This window comes from Hippoglossus stenolepis, chromosome 15 (genome assembly GCF_022539355.2).
Source record: "Hippoglossus stenolepis isolate QCI-W04-F060 chromosome 15, HSTE1.2, whole genome shotgun sequence".
Taxonomy (NCBI): domain Eukaryota; kingdom Metazoa; phylum Chordata; class Actinopteri; order Pleuronectiformes; family Pleuronectidae; genus Hippoglossus; species Hippoglossus stenolepis.
This window is the reverse complement of record NC_061497.1, coordinates 11,212,820-11,233,826: the sequence shown is the minus strand read 5'-3', so window position 1 is coordinate 11,233,826 and position 21,007 is coordinate 11,212,820. Positions and strand designations below refer to the sequence as shown.

The 21,007-nt window shown below is 43.1% G+C and overlaps 1 protein-coding gene across 4 annotated transcripts in view; it reads left to right on the top strand.

The window, feature by feature from the left end:
* Nucleotides 1–18,455, top strand: part of LOC118122597 (disks large homolog 4) — a 45,139-nt gene extending 26,684 nt beyond the window's left edge. For 2 of the 4 annotated variants that reach the window (XM_035179420.2, XM_035179417.2), the window contains 19 exons: nucleotides 1,942–1,995; nucleotides 2,763–2,813; nucleotides 2,911–3,044; nucleotides 5,031–5,200; nucleotides 5,357–5,493; nucleotides 6,784–6,928; nucleotides 7,414–7,549; nucleotides 7,685–7,841; nucleotides 7,940–8,042; nucleotides 8,613–8,727; nucleotides 10,828–11,004; nucleotides 11,474–11,516; nucleotides 11,607–11,637; nucleotides 12,700–12,747; nucleotides 12,841–12,942; nucleotides 13,148–13,320; nucleotides 13,682–13,794; nucleotides 13,908–13,999; nucleotides 15,001–18,455. In XM_035179420.2, coding sequence (XP_035035311.1) covers nucleotides 1,942–1,995; nucleotides 2,763–2,813; nucleotides 2,911–3,044; nucleotides 5,031–5,200; nucleotides 5,357–5,493; nucleotides 6,784–6,928; nucleotides 7,414–7,549; nucleotides 7,685–7,841; nucleotides 7,940–8,042; nucleotides 8,613–8,727; nucleotides 10,828–11,004; nucleotides 11,474–11,516; nucleotides 11,607–11,637; nucleotides 12,700–12,747; nucleotides 12,841–12,942; nucleotides 13,148–13,320; nucleotides 13,682–13,794; nucleotides 13,908–13,999; nucleotides 15,001–15,107 — 2,088 coding nt within the window. In that variant the 3' untranslated portion in view covers nucleotides 15,108–18,455. The remainder of the gene's footprint in view (nucleotides 1–1,941; nucleotides 1,996–2,762; nucleotides 2,814–2,910; nucleotides 3,045–5,030; nucleotides 5,201–5,356; nucleotides 5,494–6,783; nucleotides 6,929–7,413; nucleotides 7,550–7,684; nucleotides 7,842–7,939; nucleotides 8,043–8,612; nucleotides 8,728–10,827; nucleotides 11,005–11,473; nucleotides 11,517–11,606; nucleotides 11,638–12,699; nucleotides 12,748–12,840; nucleotides 12,943–13,147; nucleotides 13,321–13,681; nucleotides 13,795–13,907; nucleotides 14,000–15,000) is intronic. The other 2 variants (XM_035179421.2, XM_035179419.2) reach the window with 1 other exon arrangement.
* The last annotated feature ends 2,552 nt before the right edge of the window (nucleotides 18,456–21,007 follow it).

Below are 21,007 nucleotides of genomic sequence, written 5' to 3'. Positions count from 1 at the left end.
GTCAGACTGGGAGCTAGTTGTTCGTGTGTGTCGAACTGGGAGCGTAGGTGTTCGTGTGTGTCGAACTGGGAGAGTTGTGTGTGTCGGACTGGAATGTAGGTGTTCGTGTGTGTCGAACTGGGAGCGTAGGTGTTCGTGTGTGTCGAACTGGGAGTGTAGGTGTTCGTGTGTGTCGAACTGGGATATAGTTGTTCCCGTGTGTCGGACTGGGCATAGGTGTTCGTGTGTGTCGAACTGGGATAGAGTTGTTCTGTGTGTCGGACTGGGAGAGTTGTTCGGGTGGGTCGAACTGGGACGTGTTGTGTGTGTCGAACTGGGAGCGTAGGTGTTTGTGTGTGTCGAACTGGGATAGAGTTGTTCTTGTGTGTCGGACTGGGAGCGTAGTTGTTTGTGTGTGTCGGACTGGGAACGTAGTTGTTTGTGTGTGTCGGTCTGGGAGCGTAGTTGTTTGTGTGTGTCGAACTGGGATAGTTGTGTGTGTGGGACTGGGAGTTTTGTGACTGGACAAGTTGTTGTGTGTCGGACTGGGAGCGTAGTTGTTTGTGTGTGTCGGAATGGAACATAGTTGTTTGTGTGTGTCAGACTGGGAGCTAGTTGTTCGTGTCTGTCGAACTGGTTGAACTGATAGAGTTGTTCCTGTGTGTCGGACTGGGGGGAGCTAGTTGTTCGTGTCGAACTGGGAGCGTAGGTGTTTGTGTGTGTCGAACTGGGAGCGTAGGTGTTCGTGTGTGTCGAACTGGGATAGAGTTGTCCTGTGTGTCAGACTGGGAATGTAGGTGTTCGTGTGTGTCGAACTGGGATAGAGTTGTTCCTGTGTGTCGGACTGGGACTGTAGTTGTTTGTGTGTGTCGAACTGGGAGCTTAGTTGTTTGTGTGTGTCAGACTGGGAGTGTAGTTGTTTGTGTGCGTTGGACTGGTAGCGTAGTTGTTTGTGTGGACTCAGAGCCGTGGTGTGTCAGGTGTCAGGTGTGTGAAGGTCAGCAGGCTGGTTTTCTGCTGCTGTTTGCAGTTCTATAAGCACTTGAGAAGCACAGGGTCTTTCCCATGCTAATCAGCATGGTGCCGAAGAATGACAGGTAATATAATAGATGTAGACACTTAGATAGAGAGTCAGACTGTGTTCTTTAAAGAGAACTGCACATAATTTACATCTTGCAACATCAGATACCCTGAGGATGAGACTAAATCCTGTAAAGAAGCAGGAAAAAAGTTGGGATTAAGAGGCGAGGAATAAGACGTGTGTCACACCTCAGTGAAACTCAACAGACAGGTGCTGTAAACCCAAACCGCATCAGTGCCAGAAATCCTGTCCTTTCATTGACTTGCTGTCGTTTCTAGTCTTTTCCTTAATCACTTTGATGCTGATGAATAACTTGCTGAAGTGTTGACACTGGCCTTACGCTTTGTGCAAACAGTAATGGACGTAACGTGGTTCTGGACAAAAGTTTGACAGGCATAACTCAGGCACTGTGCTCACTGAGGATAATGGGACAAACTGTAATGTCTGTCACTGCCTCTCCGTTTCCTCGTCATCCTCTGGAGTGTGCTGGGAGATCGCCACCATGTGCCGTCAGTAGATGAATCACCGTTTCTAAAGGACTGGTGGGCAGGAGGTTTCACGCCCACGTCCACACTGATCACTAGATGGCCATTTAGCATCAGTACAACAAGTCGTACTGTCATCCGACCGGTAGCCGTGGCAAATCTGACACCAGGAATAAGAGGGCCGATCACGGGTGGATGATAAAAAAAACGTTCCTGAAGCCATGCTCTCCAGCCGAGTGAGAATAGTGCTATCACAGCTGAGAGCTAAAATGGCCATCAGTCTTGGCTGTGACTGTAGGTTCCAGGGATATACTGAGAGCTCATCCAGGAGCTGCGTCATCTCCGACTCGCTGCCATCATTTCTTAATGACGTTTCCCCTCTCTGTGTGTCTCCAGGGAAATACTCCTCCAGTGGTGGTGAACACCGACACGCTCGACGGTTCCCCATATGTAAGGATTATGTTTAATCTCCCTTTTATTGTATTAGCATGTCAGGCTCAACCACATAACTCACTTAACTGCCTTCATATTCACTCTGTATTACGAGTAGTTCCATTACATTCCCAACATCCAGGTAGGTTTGTCACTCATTGCTTTAACCTGAATGATGACAATAATTATTTGTATTTTCGATTAAAATACAGTTTATCTGTTACACATCTGACAGAACAGAGATATCACTTCACTCGATCCTTTAATTAGGCCGTTTCTAAAATGAATGCACACATTAACGTGAATAGTGAGGGATTAGAGAACGAGGCGTCTCAGAGAAAAGCCTCCAATCACATGCAGGCCAGTATTTCTTCGCCACTCCAGCACTAGGAAAAGTTGTTTTCTAGGTCAGACACCAAAACAGCGAAGTCTGAAGTTGTTTGAATTCACTCTTCCTCGGGGACGGGGGTAAAGCTGATGTGAAGCTAAGTTGTCCTGCCACAAGACGAATTAGACTGAGAGAATAGTGCCGCCATTATCAACCAGGTACCACACGTACAACGATTTCAGATCAAACTTAGTGGACAGTCTGGTCAAGGGAAGCTGTAATTAGCTTCAGTGACTATGATGCTATGATGAGGGAAACTGCTGAACCAACATAACTGACTTTAGGATTTAGACTCTTATTGTAGTGTAAAAAACTGTTTAATACAAAAATAACTATACCTCAAAATCGAATGTCCTCCACTTGACGCTATGAACTAACATTTGTTTGTTTCCGACAGGTGAATGGGATAGAAGGGGAAATCGAGTATGAGGAGATCACACTGGAGAGAGTGAGTAAATTTTTACTACTTCTAATTATACATGATCGGTCATGTCAAATGTCCCCAATGTGATGAATAAACTTTACGTTTGTTTTGTGTGGTTTTGTATCTGCAGGGTAACTCAGGCCTGGGCTTCAGCATTGCGGGGGGAACAGACAACCCTCATGTGGGCGATGACCCCAGCATCTTCATCACCAAAATCATACCCGGAGGAGCGGCGGCTCAAGACGGACGGCTGAGGTAAAAACCATACATACTGCGTTACAGGAAGCACCAAGTCAGTCTGAACGTTTGCATTATGTTCCCAAGTCCATGATATATGAAATCATGGGACGTCCATGCCCGGCCAACTCGGTTTGACATGAGTAAAATGCTGCTCTATTGGCCTCATGATCCATTTCTCTTCACCTTCCTTCACAATGTATTGTCACTGAATCCCCTATAGACAACCTGTCACTTTTCTATCAAAAATACTTGAACATCCCTCCTTCGTGTCCTAAATATTGTACCACAGTACAGTATTGAGTGTCTGTCACACCCAACACCCAAATTATATCAGAGAGGACCTGCCTGTTTGATTCAAAATCTCCAACCAAACTATAATCATGAATTTATTTGTGTCCCTCAACTCAAAATGATTCTTTGAAAGTAGTGTTGTTTGAAAACAGTGTTCTTACCAAATAAATGTAATGGATGGCATATCCTGTTATAAGACTGTAATATGCAACAATATCACATTTGTTTTCCCATGAGGCTGCAGTTCAGACTTGGTCTTTCTGAATAAAAACAGTAGAGGCCGACCCATTTACAGGGCTCATCGACCAACATGAGGCTTTCACAGACGAATCAGCATCCGTGTTTATGTTTGACGATATGTGCCAATATCAAAACTTATATTTTACAGAATAAACAATGCTGAAATGAGGTGCATTTATATTGACATCTAAAATATATATATTTAAAATGTCTTAACTCCAGTTCTTTACATTGTAAATAAAGTCTATGGTTAAACATTCAAATATCAATTTCATTTCTTTCTCATAAGGGTTTGATAATGACATCTAAGGCCAATATATCAGAACTCCCTTATCACAGTATCAGAACCATCCCCCCAAAGATCCATATCAGTCAGGCTCTAAGAAAAAGTACATTTTATGAGCAGTTTTCTCAATTACACTGCCATAAACAAGACATGTATATATAGGCATCCTCCTCCTCCTCCTCCTCTTCTTTACAGTTGACCTATAAATGTCCATATGAATTGGCGTTAGAGTGCCCGGAGAAAACCCTCATAACTGCCTGAATGCAGATTGTTATTTTCATGACCATGACTGTCTGAAATATCTTGAAACTACCACGGACGTCATGTTGCTTTCAGACTGTTTGCACAATGTCAATTTTAACACAAAAACATTTTTTTCCGTAAGGGTAATTCTTCCACTTTGAATGATTCATGCGAGGGATCCTTGAAAATCAGAACAAACAACCCTGAGATGTTTGAGAGAGCAGTGCGGAACATTTTATACTGCATGTAGATAAATTGTCCTTTATACCTTGATAAAGTTTGGATTTTTAACAGATATGTGTGGGTGTGTGAGTGGGGGGTGTGCATGAGCGTGTGTTTTATATTGCCTCACAAACAATGTGCACATCAGACTTTTGTCACTACAAAACCTTGGATGAAGACATCAGCAGTCATTTCTTTTGGAGCCTTCCTCAGTGATCGCAGTGGTTAAACCTCAAGAATCATTTCCGTCTTACAAAATGTTACACTCTGATATTCAGGGCTGCGAAATCGATTTTTAACACATGAATGGAATTGTGATAAGTGGAGTATTCAGGCCCTTGGAGGAAGAATGTGTGTTACTGAAAATAGCCATTGCATCAAAATCTTGCTCGAAAATCAGCTGTCACTTAAAATTCAACTCCTCCTGCTGTAATTTTCAAGAACGGTTAACCCAAAGAGAGCTGTATGCTGCAGCTTACCTTGGAGCTAGATCAACAATGCAAGGGTCTATACCCTTTTAGAATTGTATGTTGAGGGCTGGGGGAAAGGCGAGACATCGGTGGTGAAACTGGATCCCCAACAAAGCGATAAGTGACTGCTCCTGACCTCGTCTGGTGCAGGATTACACCCGATTTCTGCACCAACACAGAAACTCAACGCTGTGTTTTCACTCTCCCTCCCACTGTGTCTCACTGTCTGTCGCTTTCCCTGTTTCTTAGTGTGAACGACTGCATCTTATTTGTGAATGATGTTGACGTGCGGGAGGTGACACACAGCCAAGCTGTGGAGGCTCTGAAGGAGGCAGGTGCTATCGTCCGCCTTTACGTTCTCCGCAGAAAACCGGCGGCTGAGAAAGTCACAGAAATCAAACTCATCAAAGGGCCCAAAGGTACGTGGGAGTGTGGATCAGTGTACTGCATCAACACTTCTGTGTGGGCTCGGGGAGGCTTTTTACCTGGCTAAGCTGTGCCCTCTGGATTGAACAAATCTGCTCTGTGTTAACCCCTCTATCTCCTCGGCCTCTCTCATTGCTTTCTTTTCCCAGGATTGGGTTTCAGCATCGCCGGAGGGGTTGGAAACCAGCACATACCAGGAGATAACAGTATCTATGTCACCAAGATTATTGAAGGCGGGGCGGCTCATAAAGACGGACGTCTGCAGATCGGGGACAAGATCTTAGCGGTCAGTCAATCATATGTAATAACTTCCAGCATGCAGAGATATGAGCCCACACACGTCTGCGTCACTGACAACCTCAGACTCTCACCTCTGAAGCACACACACATATTCACACACACACACACACACACACACACACACACACACACACACACACACACACACACACACACACACACACACACACACACACACACACACACACACACACACACACACACACATTTGTGTGCATTAGCAGCAGTGAAGTATCGGGGGCCTGTATAAATTACAGCTGTTATTCTCATGTCCTGAATTTACATGTGAATAGATGTGTAGGCTGGAATAAATGTTAAACTGTGGTGTAGCTGCAATAAAACACAAGCAGCACTACTGCCATCTGCTGGAGAACAGGGAGACTGTGACATAGCAGCTGACGACAAGCTCGATGCCAGCAACTTCAAAATGGTGCTTGGTTTTGATTAAATGGTGTCTGGGCTAATTAATGCTTTGCCCCTGAATGGAATATAGCAACATGCTTCTGCTGATTATGAAACTGTTTAACAAATACAATCAGTAATTTTATGAATTTATTAGCAAAAATGCTAATATGATGACAGCAGTGGAACATATTACATTTTTATCTCATCTGATCTTTACAGGAAACCACCAGCTCACTATTTAAAACAGATGTAGTGGATTACCGTCATTGGGGGACTTGAACTGTGATTCTGTAGTTTGACTAACTGTCTACTAATGTATTTATCAGAAGAGTAATGCATTTATGATATATTTAGTCGATCATTATGGATAATAACACCAAATAGTTGAGGCTTTTTAAACTAGCATTAACATATATATTTTGTCGTGCCTCTTGCTAGGCTGTGGCTAAGGAGATAGAGCAGGTTTTCCACTAACAGAAAGTAGTAGGTTTGATCCCCGGCTCCTCCAGTCCGCATTACTTGAGCACAACACTGAATCCCCAAATTGGACCTGGCGGCTGCTCCGTCAGTGTGTGTATGACGTGTGATGCATATAGAAGTGCTGTATGAACGTCTGTGCAAATGGCTGAATGTTACTTGTAGTGTAAATAGCTTTGAGTGGTCAATAAGAATGGATAGGTGCAATATAAATACAGTCCATTAATAGTCAGGTCATCACTAGGATGATCTGATTGTTCTGAAGAACAGCGACTGTCATACATGTAAATATGAAAGTGTCAGTGTGAGGGATTCGGTGTTTCTCTTGTCCTCAGTGCTACCGTCTGTTGCAACTGACGCTGACTTTGTTTCCCTGCTTGCTGCTAACGCTCAGGTGAACAACGTGTGTCTGGAGGATGTGATGCACGAGGATGCGGTGGGGGCTCTGAAGAACACAGCCGAGGTGGTGTACCTCAGGGTGGCCAAGCCCAACAACCTGTTCCTGACCAACTCCTACAACCCTCCAGACCTCACCAGCAGTAAGCCCCTCTCCTGACACACACGGCGAGATAAAATCAGATCGGAAAAATGTATGCCCTGCATTTTAATAGAATTATTTCCAAGAACAAAATGTGAGAGAATTGTTCATATTTAAACCAAGAGTCATTGATAGTCAAGAGAAAACGCTGTTCTTTGTAAATCACTGGAGATGACAGTGGGACTACTAAGAAAATGAAAAGCTCATGTTTACCGGTTCAGGGGCATTTTCTTCTTACCTTTGACACGAATCCGCCTCTGGATGAAAGACTACTTGTAACAAACAAAAACTGCAATAGGCTTTCGCAACACAATACACAACAATTTTTCCGACTACACATAAAAAATATCACATTACACAAATGCATTTACTCAGTAGAGAAGCCAAACAGCCCGAAGTCTGAACTTCTATTTTAGCTGATATTGCATATCTGTGTACAGCACCCCTCTGGAATATTATACATCTTTTTGTGTGCTATTCTTCCAGCATATTCCCATATGGATACTGAACTCAGCCACCCCAACTATCTTGGCTCAGATTACCCACAAGCCCTTACTCCCACCTCACCTAGTCGGTTTTCTCCGGTTCTGCACGGCATGATGGGAGATGATGACATCCCCAGGTGAGCAATGATCCATTGGCTTTTTCTCAGGTACACTGGTTATTATTAGCAGTGTTTGCAGCAGAGGTGGTTTGATTAACAGTATTTGTTTATCTACACTCTTTTATTCACACAATATGTTTCTGTCTTAATCAGGGAGCCTCGCAGAGTTCTGATCCACCGAGGCTCCACAGGTCTGGGATTCAACATTGTTGGGGGCGAGGATGGAGAGGGAATCTTTATCTCTTTCATCCTGGCAGGAGGGCCAGCGGACCTCAGCGGAGAGCTGCACAAGGGCGATCAGATCCTCAGTGTAAAGACACTTATCTGTATAAAGTTGTCACGCAGCACATTCACGCATCCTACAATAGCACTACGTGATTTTTCATGCTGTGTGTGTGTGTGCATCAGGTGAACGGCGTGGACCTGCGCATGGCGACACATGAACAGGCAGCTGCAGCGCTGAAGAACGCCGGCCAGACAGTGACCATCATCGCTCAGTATCGGCCCGATGGTACAGCAACAACTGTCATACATAACAACATACCTTCATGCATATAGATTCTCACATACTATACCGATTCAAGAGAAATGTAGACTTAAAATGTTCACTTTAAATTAGTCCGAAAATGTCAAATCAGCGACCACTTGTTGGATTGCGAGATTTATTTAAAATCTCTAGCAAAGAGTTTCTGTGTGCTAGTTTGCGTCTGTGCACAATATCTCAAAAACACATCAAACATCCAAAGATGAAGAAGAAATGTAGACAATGAGCAAAGTAGTGGGCTAGAATTGGTATTTTGAAAATTCTATTGGAAACAAAAGGAAGTCTACTACTATTGGTTACATTCACTCAGCCAAGGCTTAAGGTTTTAGTGCCATAACACTTCTTGGCCGTGGGTGACTTTACATAAAAGGATTCATATTGGTTCTATGCAGAAAGCTAAAGAGCGTTTACATAAGGGAAGTCGAGGTTACTGCTCAGTACAATACTGTTAGATGAGTTGGATGGATGCATCTTCATCAGTTACGAAGCAAACCTTTCGAGTGTCTGAGTGTAAATGTGTTTGTCTTCCTGTTTCAGAGTACAGCCGCTTTGAAGCAAAGATCCACGACTTGAGGGAACAGCTGATGAACAGCAGCATGGGCTCGGGGACCACGACGCTAAGGAGCAACCCAAAGAGAGGCTTCTACATCAGGTCTGACACTAACAGTAGAAACAGTAGGCTTTGGTACTACATGGCACCCATAGGTGAAACTGTGGTAAATGAATCCTTCGACTTCCATATAGCAAGAGATCCATCTCTATACAACATCAATAATTATGGCAATACAATTTACATTGATACACCAAATTACTCAAACCCCCTTTAAAAACCACTTTCATCCAATGGACTTGCTGCATATGCTAGTTCAAAACTCGTACATGTGCAACATCCAAACATTGAACACTAGCTGCCATTTGTATAACCAAAAAAATCCCAAATTGCTGGGAAGCTGATCCCATGCACATCAAACCTGTTCCGCCAGTTGTGTCAATACAAGTCAGATATAGACTCTTGGCTGTGGCAGCACATCACTGTTTCAAAACCCTGAACATCAAAGCCCTGTCAGGAGCGGTCACATCAAACCAACCGACAGAAGAAGGTGACAGCAGTAAAATAAGTTTGTAGAGAGAGACCAAAGTAAGTTCGTAACAATCCACACACAATCTGTGCAACCAGTAGAAACAGAAATGGCCAGTGTCCAGTTGTCAAACCATACACCACACTGCACTGAATACATACTGGAGCATGGTCTTACCTTCAGAAGAGTTCCATGCTTGATTCCCCGTGTGAGTGGAGCTTTACATACGGACCATGGAGTGCTGTCAATGGCCGCCTGTTCGGCAGGGTCCGGATATTGTCTGGGTCTCTCCGGTTGTGTTCAATTAGCTCGAAGCAGCAACATGAGCTCCACCGCTTCCTCCTCATGGTCCACGACGGTGAAGACAATGTGTTGCGTTATTGTCGCCATTTTGACAGAAGTTCGCCCATAACAACTCCCTCCATGATTCAGACACGCGTCTCCCGCGTCCGTCTGGTTTTCCTCCAGCGTCACGGAGACAACACGTGCGTGTTTGTTGATAACGAAGCTGTGGTAGCCGCCGGTTAATAATACGTAACTCCCGCGACTTTTACGCAACTTGCGTAATCGTGGCGCCGCCAGGACGCGTCGTGAGTTTACCTGAATACCTTTATTTACCTTCCCTTAGTGGTTCTGTGAGAGAGAAGCAGCCATTATAGATGAATTAATGAATTTATGGAGAAGGGATGATATTAAAGTTTGTTCTTCTTCTCACTCCTTTTATATATTATTATTATTATTATTATTATTATTATATATTTTTTATGTAGTTTAAATCATTAAGGTTTAAAAAATGTATCGTCAGTTTTTAAACAATACTTTTTTTTTTTTTAAATTGTTTGTATAATTTTTCTTTATTTTATTTACATGTTCGAAATAAAAAAATGAAATGAAGTTCCACTAAAATAATTAAAAACATACATAATTCCAATATTCCAATATTTGTTGAATCATTATGTCAAACATTATGTCGAGAAAAATATGGTATAAAAATTAACCAAACTGACAAGACAAATCCAAATTATAAACACTGGGGCAAAGTGAACGTGAAATGAAAAATTGAGAGATGGATTATCGAGTGATTTGATAAATTTAAATGAGATTTGATCCAAACTGATGTGATCTGCGATAAAAAACTATTTATCATCATTTCTCACTTTAATCTTTACGTTCTTCATTTATCCTTCACAATGCAGAATTGCCATTCGTCATCTAAGCAGAGTAGCCTCAGGGGTGGAAGTAACAAACGATAACCGAAAGAGATGCAGGTGGTGAAAATGCTTCCACATTAATAATGGAGGTGATGGAAAAATTAGTCATATATTGTCATTTGATATGATAAACTTCATCATGTCCCTTTCAGTTTTCTCTCTGCTAATGTGTCATTTTTATTGTAACGTTTGAGTCTTCCTGTTAACCTTCAAATTAACATAAAGTGTGGGTTCAATACAAGGTTACAGGTGTTATAGCGCCCACCCACAATGTTTCATTTGGTGCAGCCTTCAAAAAATCACATATCGGATTTGGATATTTCTTTAAAAAGATAGTGGTGATGATGATGATGATGATGATGATGATGATGATGATGATGAAACAGTGTGACTGGTGATCAAGGGGTAGCATCATTAAATTTTTTCTATGAAGTGACCTATTTACATTATCTCCTCACCCAGGGCTCTTTTCGACTATGACAAGACTGCGGACTGTGGCTTCCTCAGTCAAGCGCTGGGCTTCAGGTTCGGGGATGTGCTGCATGTGCTGGACTGCGGGGATGAGGAGTGGTGGCAGGCCCGTAAAGTCAGCCCCCAGAACGAGGCTGAGGAGGTCGGCTTCATCCCCAGCAAGCACAGGTCAGACACACTGTTCATCAACGAGCTTGCACGTATCTACGGTTTTATGTTTGATAGCAAATAACAGTGATTTATGGAAAAGTTTAGTAGGTAGTTTGTCATTTTTAGCTTGACTGTTCATATAATTGAACAAAATTATACATGTTATAAGTCTCATTATATAACCAGGCGCAAAAACCCATTGGAGCCCTGATCACTTGTGATAAATGTCGTGTTATATTGCTCAACCACGTCCATCTTTCTCATTCTATCCCCCATGAACCTTATGACTGCGTACTATATCATACTATGTTCTGTGTTTCGAGTACTTAATATGTGCGCACTTATATGTTCTGTCTACTTATATGTTTACCCCGGGGATCAGAGAGAAACAGCATTTCAATCCCGAAATGACAACAGAGTTGACTTTGACTTTAACTTTGATCTTTTCCTCTCCTAATGTTTTGGTTTTTCCTCGTCGTCTCTCCAGGGTGGAAAGAAAAGAGTGGTCTCGTGTTAACACCAAAGAGAGGGTGAGTTCACTCACCAGAGTCGACTGACAGAGGCCTTTTCTCTCAAACCGTCTCCCCCTGTGTAAATCTCTGCTCTTGTTTCTGTTGCAGGACCACGGTCGGGACAGCTTGGGCCCTCAAGGTAACTAGTATGAAGCATGGATGTTCTCTACATTGACTTTGCAAGCTGCCATTTACACATTCTGACATTCTCTCGTATTTTTGTAAACATAATACACATGTTCACATTCTGCAGGCTCCTGTTTTGTGCATCCATTACCAGATGAATACCTCGATTGAAGGTGCTAGTAGCATCGCCCAATGCGAATGTGTAAAACTGTCAATAACTGCAGACTCAGAGCCGTCCTTTCTCTACAACTACCCTGCTCTTTGGCATCGCTGTCATCTTTAAATACCTCCCTGCCAACGTCACAGATACTGCCAAATATAAACACAAGCAGTCCTCATTACCATTTTCCTCCAGACTGTGGTCCAAAGCACACTTCACCTTCACAGGCAGGTCTTTTTTTATTTCGTCAGTGGTGCCATCTGATGTATTAGCTCCAGCATTTTAAAGCTACACATAGAAAGATTCGCACACAGCTACACTCAGGCTCCCCCTGCAGGTGGGATACGTAATTCACTCCGGTAAATACAAGTTGAAGTTGAAACAGACAACCAGCACAATATACAGCAAACAAGCAAAGGTTATGACTTACTACTTACTTACTAACACCTGGTCAGCATCTTTCCTGCATCCCTTGGTCTCTTTAAGCTCTCGCCAACGATTCCCTGAATTTCCGTTTCTTGCTCAGTCACTCTCTCTTTTCTTTTTCTTCGCTTCCTCCGAAAACTCCCTCTTCGGTTTGTACTGTAGCTCTGCCGTGATTTATACACCGAGAATTGCAAGATAGTTGTCGCTTGTAGTTGCTCGCTCCACCTCTGGTTCTTGGTGTGTGATGTATGCCGTAATGTTACAGAACGCTACGCAGTTGCAGGCGTCCAGGGAGCGCTTTAAAAGTTTGTGCACCATCAAAATGATAGCTGTTATTTAAAGGTATAAATCGACGTTGTGTCGCTTTAAAACACATCACAGTCATTAAATCTAAGTACAAACGCACATATGCACACAAAGCTATAAATAAATGTAATTTCATATTGGTTAAAAGAAAGTTGGCTGAATGTGTCTGTGCTCTGTCTCCAGGGAGAGATAAAACATCACAGAGTTATGAGACAGTCACCCAAGTGGAAGGTAATGTCAACAAGGAAGAAGCTCATTCTTTAGGCCTTTGTTATAAAATTGCACTCTTCTGAACGCTCCCCCTCTCTTTCTCCTCATGCCAAGTTCATTACGCGAGGCCCATCATCATTCTGGGTCCTGTGAAGGACAGGATAAACGACGACCTGTTGTCTGAGTTCCCTGATAAGTTTGGATCTTGTGTCCCACGTAAGTAATTGCTCTGTCAGTCACAGAGACTGATTCACTAATTCTCTGCCCATAATATGATGTCAGTGCTGCCTCCTGCTGCCATTTGAGGCTTATATCTGCATAATGTGTCCCCTTCTCAGAGAAATAATAGCTTTAATTTTGAGATTCTAAGTGATGTAATCTAATGCACTGCTTTGACAGTTTACTGTTCTTTGCTCGATAGACACCACGCGGCCCAAGAGGGAGTACGAGGTGGATGGGAGGGACTATCACTTTGTGTCGTCGCGGGAACAGATGGAGAAGGACATCCAGAGCCATCGGTTCATCGAGGCCGGCCAGTACAACAGTCACCTGTATGGCACCAGTGTCCAGAGTGTCCGCGAGGTGGCTGAGCAGGTGCGAAATTAAAATTAATAGCAAGACATAACATTTTATCTATTGTTTTCCCAGTCCTCTGTTGTCATTGGTTTTAATTACTTCCACTGATTGCTAAACAATAACTTGCATTGTGTTTACAGGATCAAGCACATTAATGCTAAATTTGATGAATTAACTGGTGATCATAAATAACTTTGATTTCAATTGTGTGTGTAAAATGTTTTATAAAAGAACAAGAACAAAAAATGTTTTGAATAATTTGCCGAAACCTCCCGTGGCTTGTTTCTTAATTAACTGGCAGTTTTGAAGTCATAACCGAAATAACAGTGTGTGTTTATTAATCCTCATTACTTCTCTCCCTGCACGTGTGCACGAGCAGCAGGGGAAACACTGCATCCTGGATGTATCGGCCAACGCTGTGCGCAGACTACAAGCAGCTCAGCTTCATCCCATCGCCATCTTTGTACGGCCCAAGTCGCTGGAGAACGTCCTGTAAGTTCTTATTTCATTAAATAAATGGTCATCAGAAACTGAATATGTCGTCCACCATCAACTTTTGAAGAGCGCCCTCCCCTGATTGATTTTTTGTGATGTGATGTTAACAGAGAGATCAATACTCGTCTGACGGAGGAGCAGGCCAGGAAAGGAATGGACCGAGCCCTAAAACTAGAACAAGACTTTCTAGAGTGCTTTTCAGGTGAGCACACGCAGATATTCTGTGTACACAAGGTAACTCGACTCTGTCTACACTCCAGTTACCAGTGGGTTAGTGTTTGGAATGTGACAGCACCAGATGGTAAACCTGAGCTTATACACCTGCAATCCTGGAGCCCATCAGCAACAATCTCATGACGAATTAGCCTCTGGGGGCAACGGACAATAATTTGGGGCTTCCGGTGTAGACGGTGGATATATGAGGCCAAGACTCCATCTTCCATTTGCCGATAACAGTCCAACAACTTCCATTTATCACACGAGTCCAAACGAATCGAGCATCTCTCCACACAAAACACAGACAGCGATACTTTTTGCAGGTGTTTATGGTCCAGACTTCAACAGCCATCTTAATATGAATGTGGATGAATTAAAAAAGCATTATATAATGTCACTTAATTGTTTCACAAATGCAAATGAAAAAAATTCCTCCTCCACATGGATGAGCTCCACATTTACATATTCCCGCGGTTGCTGAAGGAGTTAAATGGGAAAATGAATGGGTTCCTGGCGGACTCCGGGATTTTTTAAAAAAACATTTAAGAGACACATTTAGGGCAAATCACAGCAGTCGCCAGGAAATGAACGTTAGGTTTCTCTGACAAATCCAGCGCAGAGATCATGAGCAGCTGCCACGTGTGACATTTTATCAGCCACTAAAAGAAAACCTGTGAGACGGAATAAATGTGTAAGACACTTTGTCGGCATACATGCATAATGGGAATGTGCCTTTTGTATAACATTGAGATTTTGCACAGATGATCAAAGTGAATATTCATTATGTATCTTAACTGATGATTCCTCGCAACGTCTTGCAAACACATCTGATAAACTTCCATCTCCTTCTGCCCCCCTCCTCCCCTCCCCTCTTCCTGAATGTTTCCTGCTGTCTCTCTTTTCCCTTTGTTTTGCCACTGCCTGTGCCATTTTTCCCCCTCCTCTCCTCTTTTGTTGTCTCTCCCTCCCCGACACATCCTGCTGCAGCTGTCGTGGAAGGGGACAGCTTTGAAGAGGTCTATCACAAAGTAAAGACAGTGATCGAGGAGCAATCAGGGCCTTACATCTGGATCCCCACTCGGGAGAGGCTGTGATGCTGCACCCCCCCGCCCCGCCCGACCGGCCTTCCCTCACCAACCGCCGACCTGACACCACCCTTCACCCTCACAGCCAAGCCAGCCTCGCCTGCCTGTCTGTCCTCCAGCAAAGTCAGTGCTTAGGCAGTCACTGAGAATGACACAGAGAGACAAATGCATACTAAGACAAACACAGAAACAGAGACAAACACAGGAAGTGACACAGCGAGGGAAAGAACGATACCAAAAAAGAGACTCTGAGACAGACGTGAACACAGCTATGTGTTATTCGACTGAGAAAAGACTAAATCAGTATTTAATGAGGCACGACTGAGTCTTGAGGTCCTGTTTCACATTTAGCATTAAAATGCATCTTGGTACAGCTGTGCACCCAAAACTGGGGATGTAAACATCCTGAACAAGGTTTATTTAGCGATGCCAAACAATTTTAGCGTGTTTTTTTTGTTTCAATACAGTTTAAAATCAAATATGAATCAAATTATACAACACAGCTTGAGAGATTTCTGATGCATTTTGATGCCATTTGTGAGCTGCAGTTCATGTCATCTGCATCTATACACGTTATACCTGCTGGACACACAAGACATTAGGTCTGAGCAGGGCTTGAAAGAGAGTAGAGGGTGACGCAGCAGGGACGGACACCGAGGTAGTATTAGCACCACCTCAACCTCCCCATCCCTCGGATGTCTCACGCTGAACACCTCCACGCGCCCATGTCTGAGATGGAGGTGCCCCAAAAAGACACTGGCCACCCTTTTTATATCAGCTCCTGGCTTTCTCTCCTCCTCCTCCTGTCAGCTCTGCCTTGTTTCACGACAGGAGAGGGGGACGACTGAGAACAGGAATCTCCTCTTGGTTCTGGGCGTGAACTCAGAATTTCACTGTAGTGACCAAGACTGACACGTGCTCAGTCACCCATGTTGAATATCGCAAGGCATTATTTAACGAGCAGTTCTAATAATTATAATGATAAAAACTCATATGCTGAATTTGTGCATGCATCCTCAAAGACAATGGAGACAGGAGACGAAAAACAATGGAAAATCAGACTAAAAAAAAAAAAAGTGGTAAAAAGAAAGGCGAGTAAATAGGCTGTGTTCTTCTTCACCACCTCCCTATCGTGGAGGAGTTTTTTAAGCATGTCTCAAGAAAGAAGAAGAGAAGAGAGACGAGGTCATGAGACATGGTCATGAGAGGCCAGTCCTGAGCACAGTAAAGCTCTGACATCCAGTTTAGCCTCTGCTCTCTTATGCACACACACTCAACGCACCAACACGCTATCACACACACACACACACACACACAAGCACACACACCCACACTTGTCCACTGACACACACACACACACACACACACACACAGAGTTGTAACCTCAGCTGTAACCTAGCACACTCCTCTGCAGGGGGAATGGCTGTTCTGACCTGCTAGTCAGAATCCAGGATGAATGTTATCTCTCTAGGCACAAACAGCAGAGCTGTTAGCTTCATCGCACCACAGCCAACTCACCGATCACTCTTCCAAAAGAATCCCTCAGCCGCAGACGTACACACTGTTTCCAGTGGCCACAGTAAAAGCCATGGCGTGTGCGTGTGTGTGTCTGTGAGAGCTTGCGCGGGCGTGTATGTGCGTGTGCGTCTGTGTGTATGTGTGCGCATTTGTGCACATTCATGTGTGGAAACTCCTCTGTGTGGGAGGAATAGGTCTTCTTTTATTCTCTCTTCCACTTTTTCCTCTGCTTCTTTCTCTCTTTCGTGTCCACACAAAATAAAAGCTAAGTCATGTTTAACAAATAAATGGCCTATATATATAAATATAAATATAAATATATATATATATCTTTTTTATGACAATTTCTAACGTGACTAAGTCTGTAAAAATCAACATCTACAAACAATATTCCATTGATTTCTTTGGGTAATATTGCTGTTTGGTTGTTGGATTTACTCACGTTCCCATTTTAACACAGCAAAGAGAAATAGGTGAAGCGTTCAGTCCAGTCGATGTAAAGCAGACCTCACTCTAGAGCTTTGAGCTGAAGTATCTGACATGTTCTGGAGTACGTTGACAACGAATTGAGACACATTTACAATGCAGCTGTGTGTGTGTGTGTGCAACTGTGTGTGCGCATTTGTGTGTTTGCAGCTTGTGTGTGCGGGGGTGACAAGAAAGCTCATGTGTTATGTACACAGAGTATAACTGATACCACATGAGAAATATCTATCTTTATAACATCCACATGGTGGTTATAAAATGTATAATGCATAAATAGATGGTGTGTGTGTGTGTGTGTGTGTGTGTGTGTGTGTGTGTGTGTGTGTGTGTGTGTGTGTGTGTGTGTGTGTGTGTTTGGTGTGCCAGGGCGAGAGTGAGACACGCACATGAAGATGTACTGCAATACTCCTATGATGTTATGCAATGAAGATGGTTTATACATGTGTCTAAGATTATAAAGAGTATTTATGAAGTTTGCACTGACGGCATTATATGCTACAGGTATCTGCAGGAAAAAGATGGTGACTGGAAAACAAAGGGACTCTGAGGTTTTATGAGCATGTGTTTGTATTTACTTATAATTGGTCCTGAATTATAAGAGTGAAGGTGGAAGTGTCGATGGAAGTAACCGTATTCATATTTATTGTTTGTTTATATTTTGCTCACTTGCTTCTCTCAGCTGAGGCCTGTCAATGACAAGTTTGGATTTCTGTTTTTGTTCATGGTTTATTATTTATTTAGAACTGTCACTGGTTCCATCTCAAGTCTGTGTATTTTATGTGTTTTATTTATTTAATTTTTTTACACATTGAGAGAGCTATTTGGGTCTCGGCCAGAAATGCTGTAAATATAATAGGTATGTTGGAGTGTGGCTTCAGCACACTGCTGAATCGATGCAGGTACAGAGTCCATCCGAGCCACAGCCCAGTTTATCTGCTCAAACACACAACATCTACACACAAACACACACACACACACACACACACACATAAACACACACAGATATCAGCACGTCCACACATCCATTGACATTTACACACTGAGAGAATCACAGAAACGACAACACACGATGAAACATCCATGAATGGAATAATATGTTTTCTTTCTTTGAACGGTTCAATGTATTTCTTAATATCTCTCTCAGCCATCCGTATCATAGTGTGATATTCCTTATAAAAATATATGACTTTTTACAGAAAAGACTGATTACGAACTTACACAGAGACAACTGATGCAGAAAAATATATTTAACGATGACAAATATCAAGCAAAATAAAATGTTCCAGTTCAGTGAAGCGCTTGTTGTAAATTAGCTATAAAATAATAAAATGAATTTAAAAATGCTTTCTGAAAGTGGACTCAGCCGTCTTGTTTTTTGTTTCGACTGTGGTGATGACTTCATGTGTTCCAGTTCCACAGTGGACGACTGCAGGGAAAGAGCAGTACGACCAGGGGAGGGCGCTCTCTCTCTTTCTCTCTTTCTCTCGCTCTCTATTCAAGCTCCAGACTCTTACAAAAGCTGCTCTCAGCTGCACACATACTTGCTCTGGATTTTATTTGCTGCTCACTCCCCCCACCTCTCCTCCTCTCATCAGGGGGAACCATTTTCTCCTTAGAAAAGCACACAATCAGGATCCTTGCCATTTGATTTCATGTTATGCTATTGTGTGTGTGTTTATGTCAACATGAAGATATTGTGGCTTTGTACAAGGCTGACATGATTCTGCCTCTGTATGCCTCCCCCCCACTTCTAATAAGGCACAATCTAGCATTCAATTGAAAATACAAGCTTGATCCAGGTGCCACACACACACAAGATCAAACTTGTTTAATGCCGAGAAACCTGCATCTAATTTCGCCATATGCAATTAAATTGTATTTGTATAGCGCCAAATCAAAACATATTATCTCAAAGGAGGCCGTAGAAAATTATAGAGTTCCCATAATGAGCAAGCAGTTGGTTGTGGAGAGTAAAACCTCCCTTAACGGAGTAACCTCCTTAGAGAGAAATGGGGGAGAGAGGAGAGGTGGGTGAAAAGGGGGGGAGAGAGAGAGAGAGAGAGAGAGAGAGAGAGAGCAGGAACTGCTGTATTCTCTGGTTCTGTTTGGTTACAGTTCTTATAAATCATCATGAAGGGACATCCTGGTGATGCGGTGGTTAGCACTGTCGCCTCACAGCATGAGGGGTCACCTGTTTGACTCGCGGGTCAGCTTTGGTCTTTCTGTGTGGAGTTTGCATGTTCTCCCCATGTTTGCATTGGTTTTCTCTGGTATTCCAGCTTCCTCCCAAAGACCTGCAGATTGGGGTTAGGTTAACTGGAAACTAAATTGTGTGTGGGTGTGAATGGTTGTTTTTTGTTGTTGTATGTTGGCCCTGCGGTACGCTGGCGACCTGTCCAGGGTCTATTCCGGTCTTTCACCCAATGTCAGCAGAGATTGGCTCCAGCTTTCCCTGTGATCCTTAAAGGATAAGCACGATGGATGGATGGATATTTGCGCATGAGCAAAGGGATTTTGTGCAAACTACTTCTTCGATTTTATACAGTTATAGAATTAGTTATTGGTCTTTTAAATTGAAATTACATTAACGCTGCTACAGAGGAAAAACAAACCAGCTGTTACTCACTGACCTGCTGGTTGGCCAGTTCATTGGCTTTGCAGCAATCGTGAGTTTAAATCCCTGAGATGTTGCACCTGTTTGAATGGCGCCGATATGGAGCCTTGGAATGAGATTATTTTCCCAACTCAAACATACTTAAGGGGGAAAATGTGTGAGGAGGTAAAATATTCATCTCATCTAATCTAATTCTTAACCACTCATCTTGTTCAGGGTCATTGCGAGGCTGTGGGGTTTCACTCCAAAAATGCAAACCATCAATCACCTGGTTGACCACAGGCTGGTCTCTGCTGTATTATTTCAGCTGAAAGTGACGTGAAGGATCAGACAGAGAGAGGGGAGAACATCCATCACTGAACAGAAACAGGATTTAAACCTGCAAACGGCTAATGCCTCGCAGCCATCGGGTTACTCCCACTCGCATGTTTCTGTCATCCTCCTCTGAGCCGCGAACAAGTGTCTGTGCCGCACACCAGGGTGATGCAGCCACTCACGACCTGGTGGAAGAATGCCGAGTTGGATCCCAGAGCGAGACCGAAAATTTGACAAAGTGATGTGGTTTCTTCAAATTCCCTCGTGATTAAGTAAGTGACTCACTGGATAAACTCTCTCCTTTATCATGGCAGTGATTCATGTGGTCACAAAACCCTGCATTTCGCAGAAACAATCCATCGCATGCATCCTGTATACGAGGACCATGTATGAATTAATGCTTCCGTATGAGTCACTTAAACCAAGCCATTGTTAAGAACCAAATATCGCACCAAACAGAGAAATTAGGAAACTAGAATTGCACTGTGTAGAGTGTGTATCTCTATGTCCCCTTATGAAACTACATTTAAATTCACTAGATCCAGATTTTTACTTCATGAACATCCACGGGTTATTCCCTGAGAAATCCATCCTTTGATCCGGATCCACACCAAAATTGAATGGGTTCTTCGATGAGCCATACCACATCCGTCCACCAGGTTTCGTGATAAATAATTTTGTCGTTTTTTGCGAAATCTTACAAACAAACAAACCAATAAAATTTAAAAAACAGGGGTGAAAACGTAACCTCCTTGGCGGTGAAATTAGCAGGACAATTGTTCACTGTCACAGCTCTTGCAGGGATCCCGATGATTGTCAAGTTGCGAGGATTACCAGCGATTGTTCACAGCCTGCTTGACAACAGGCTGGTGATGGAGTGATGCCTCTCTCTGCCTGCTGCTGGGGTCCAGAGCTGCAGTGACAGGCTGGGATTTAGATGAAAAGAACATCTGACGTGTGTGCCATGCGAGTGTTG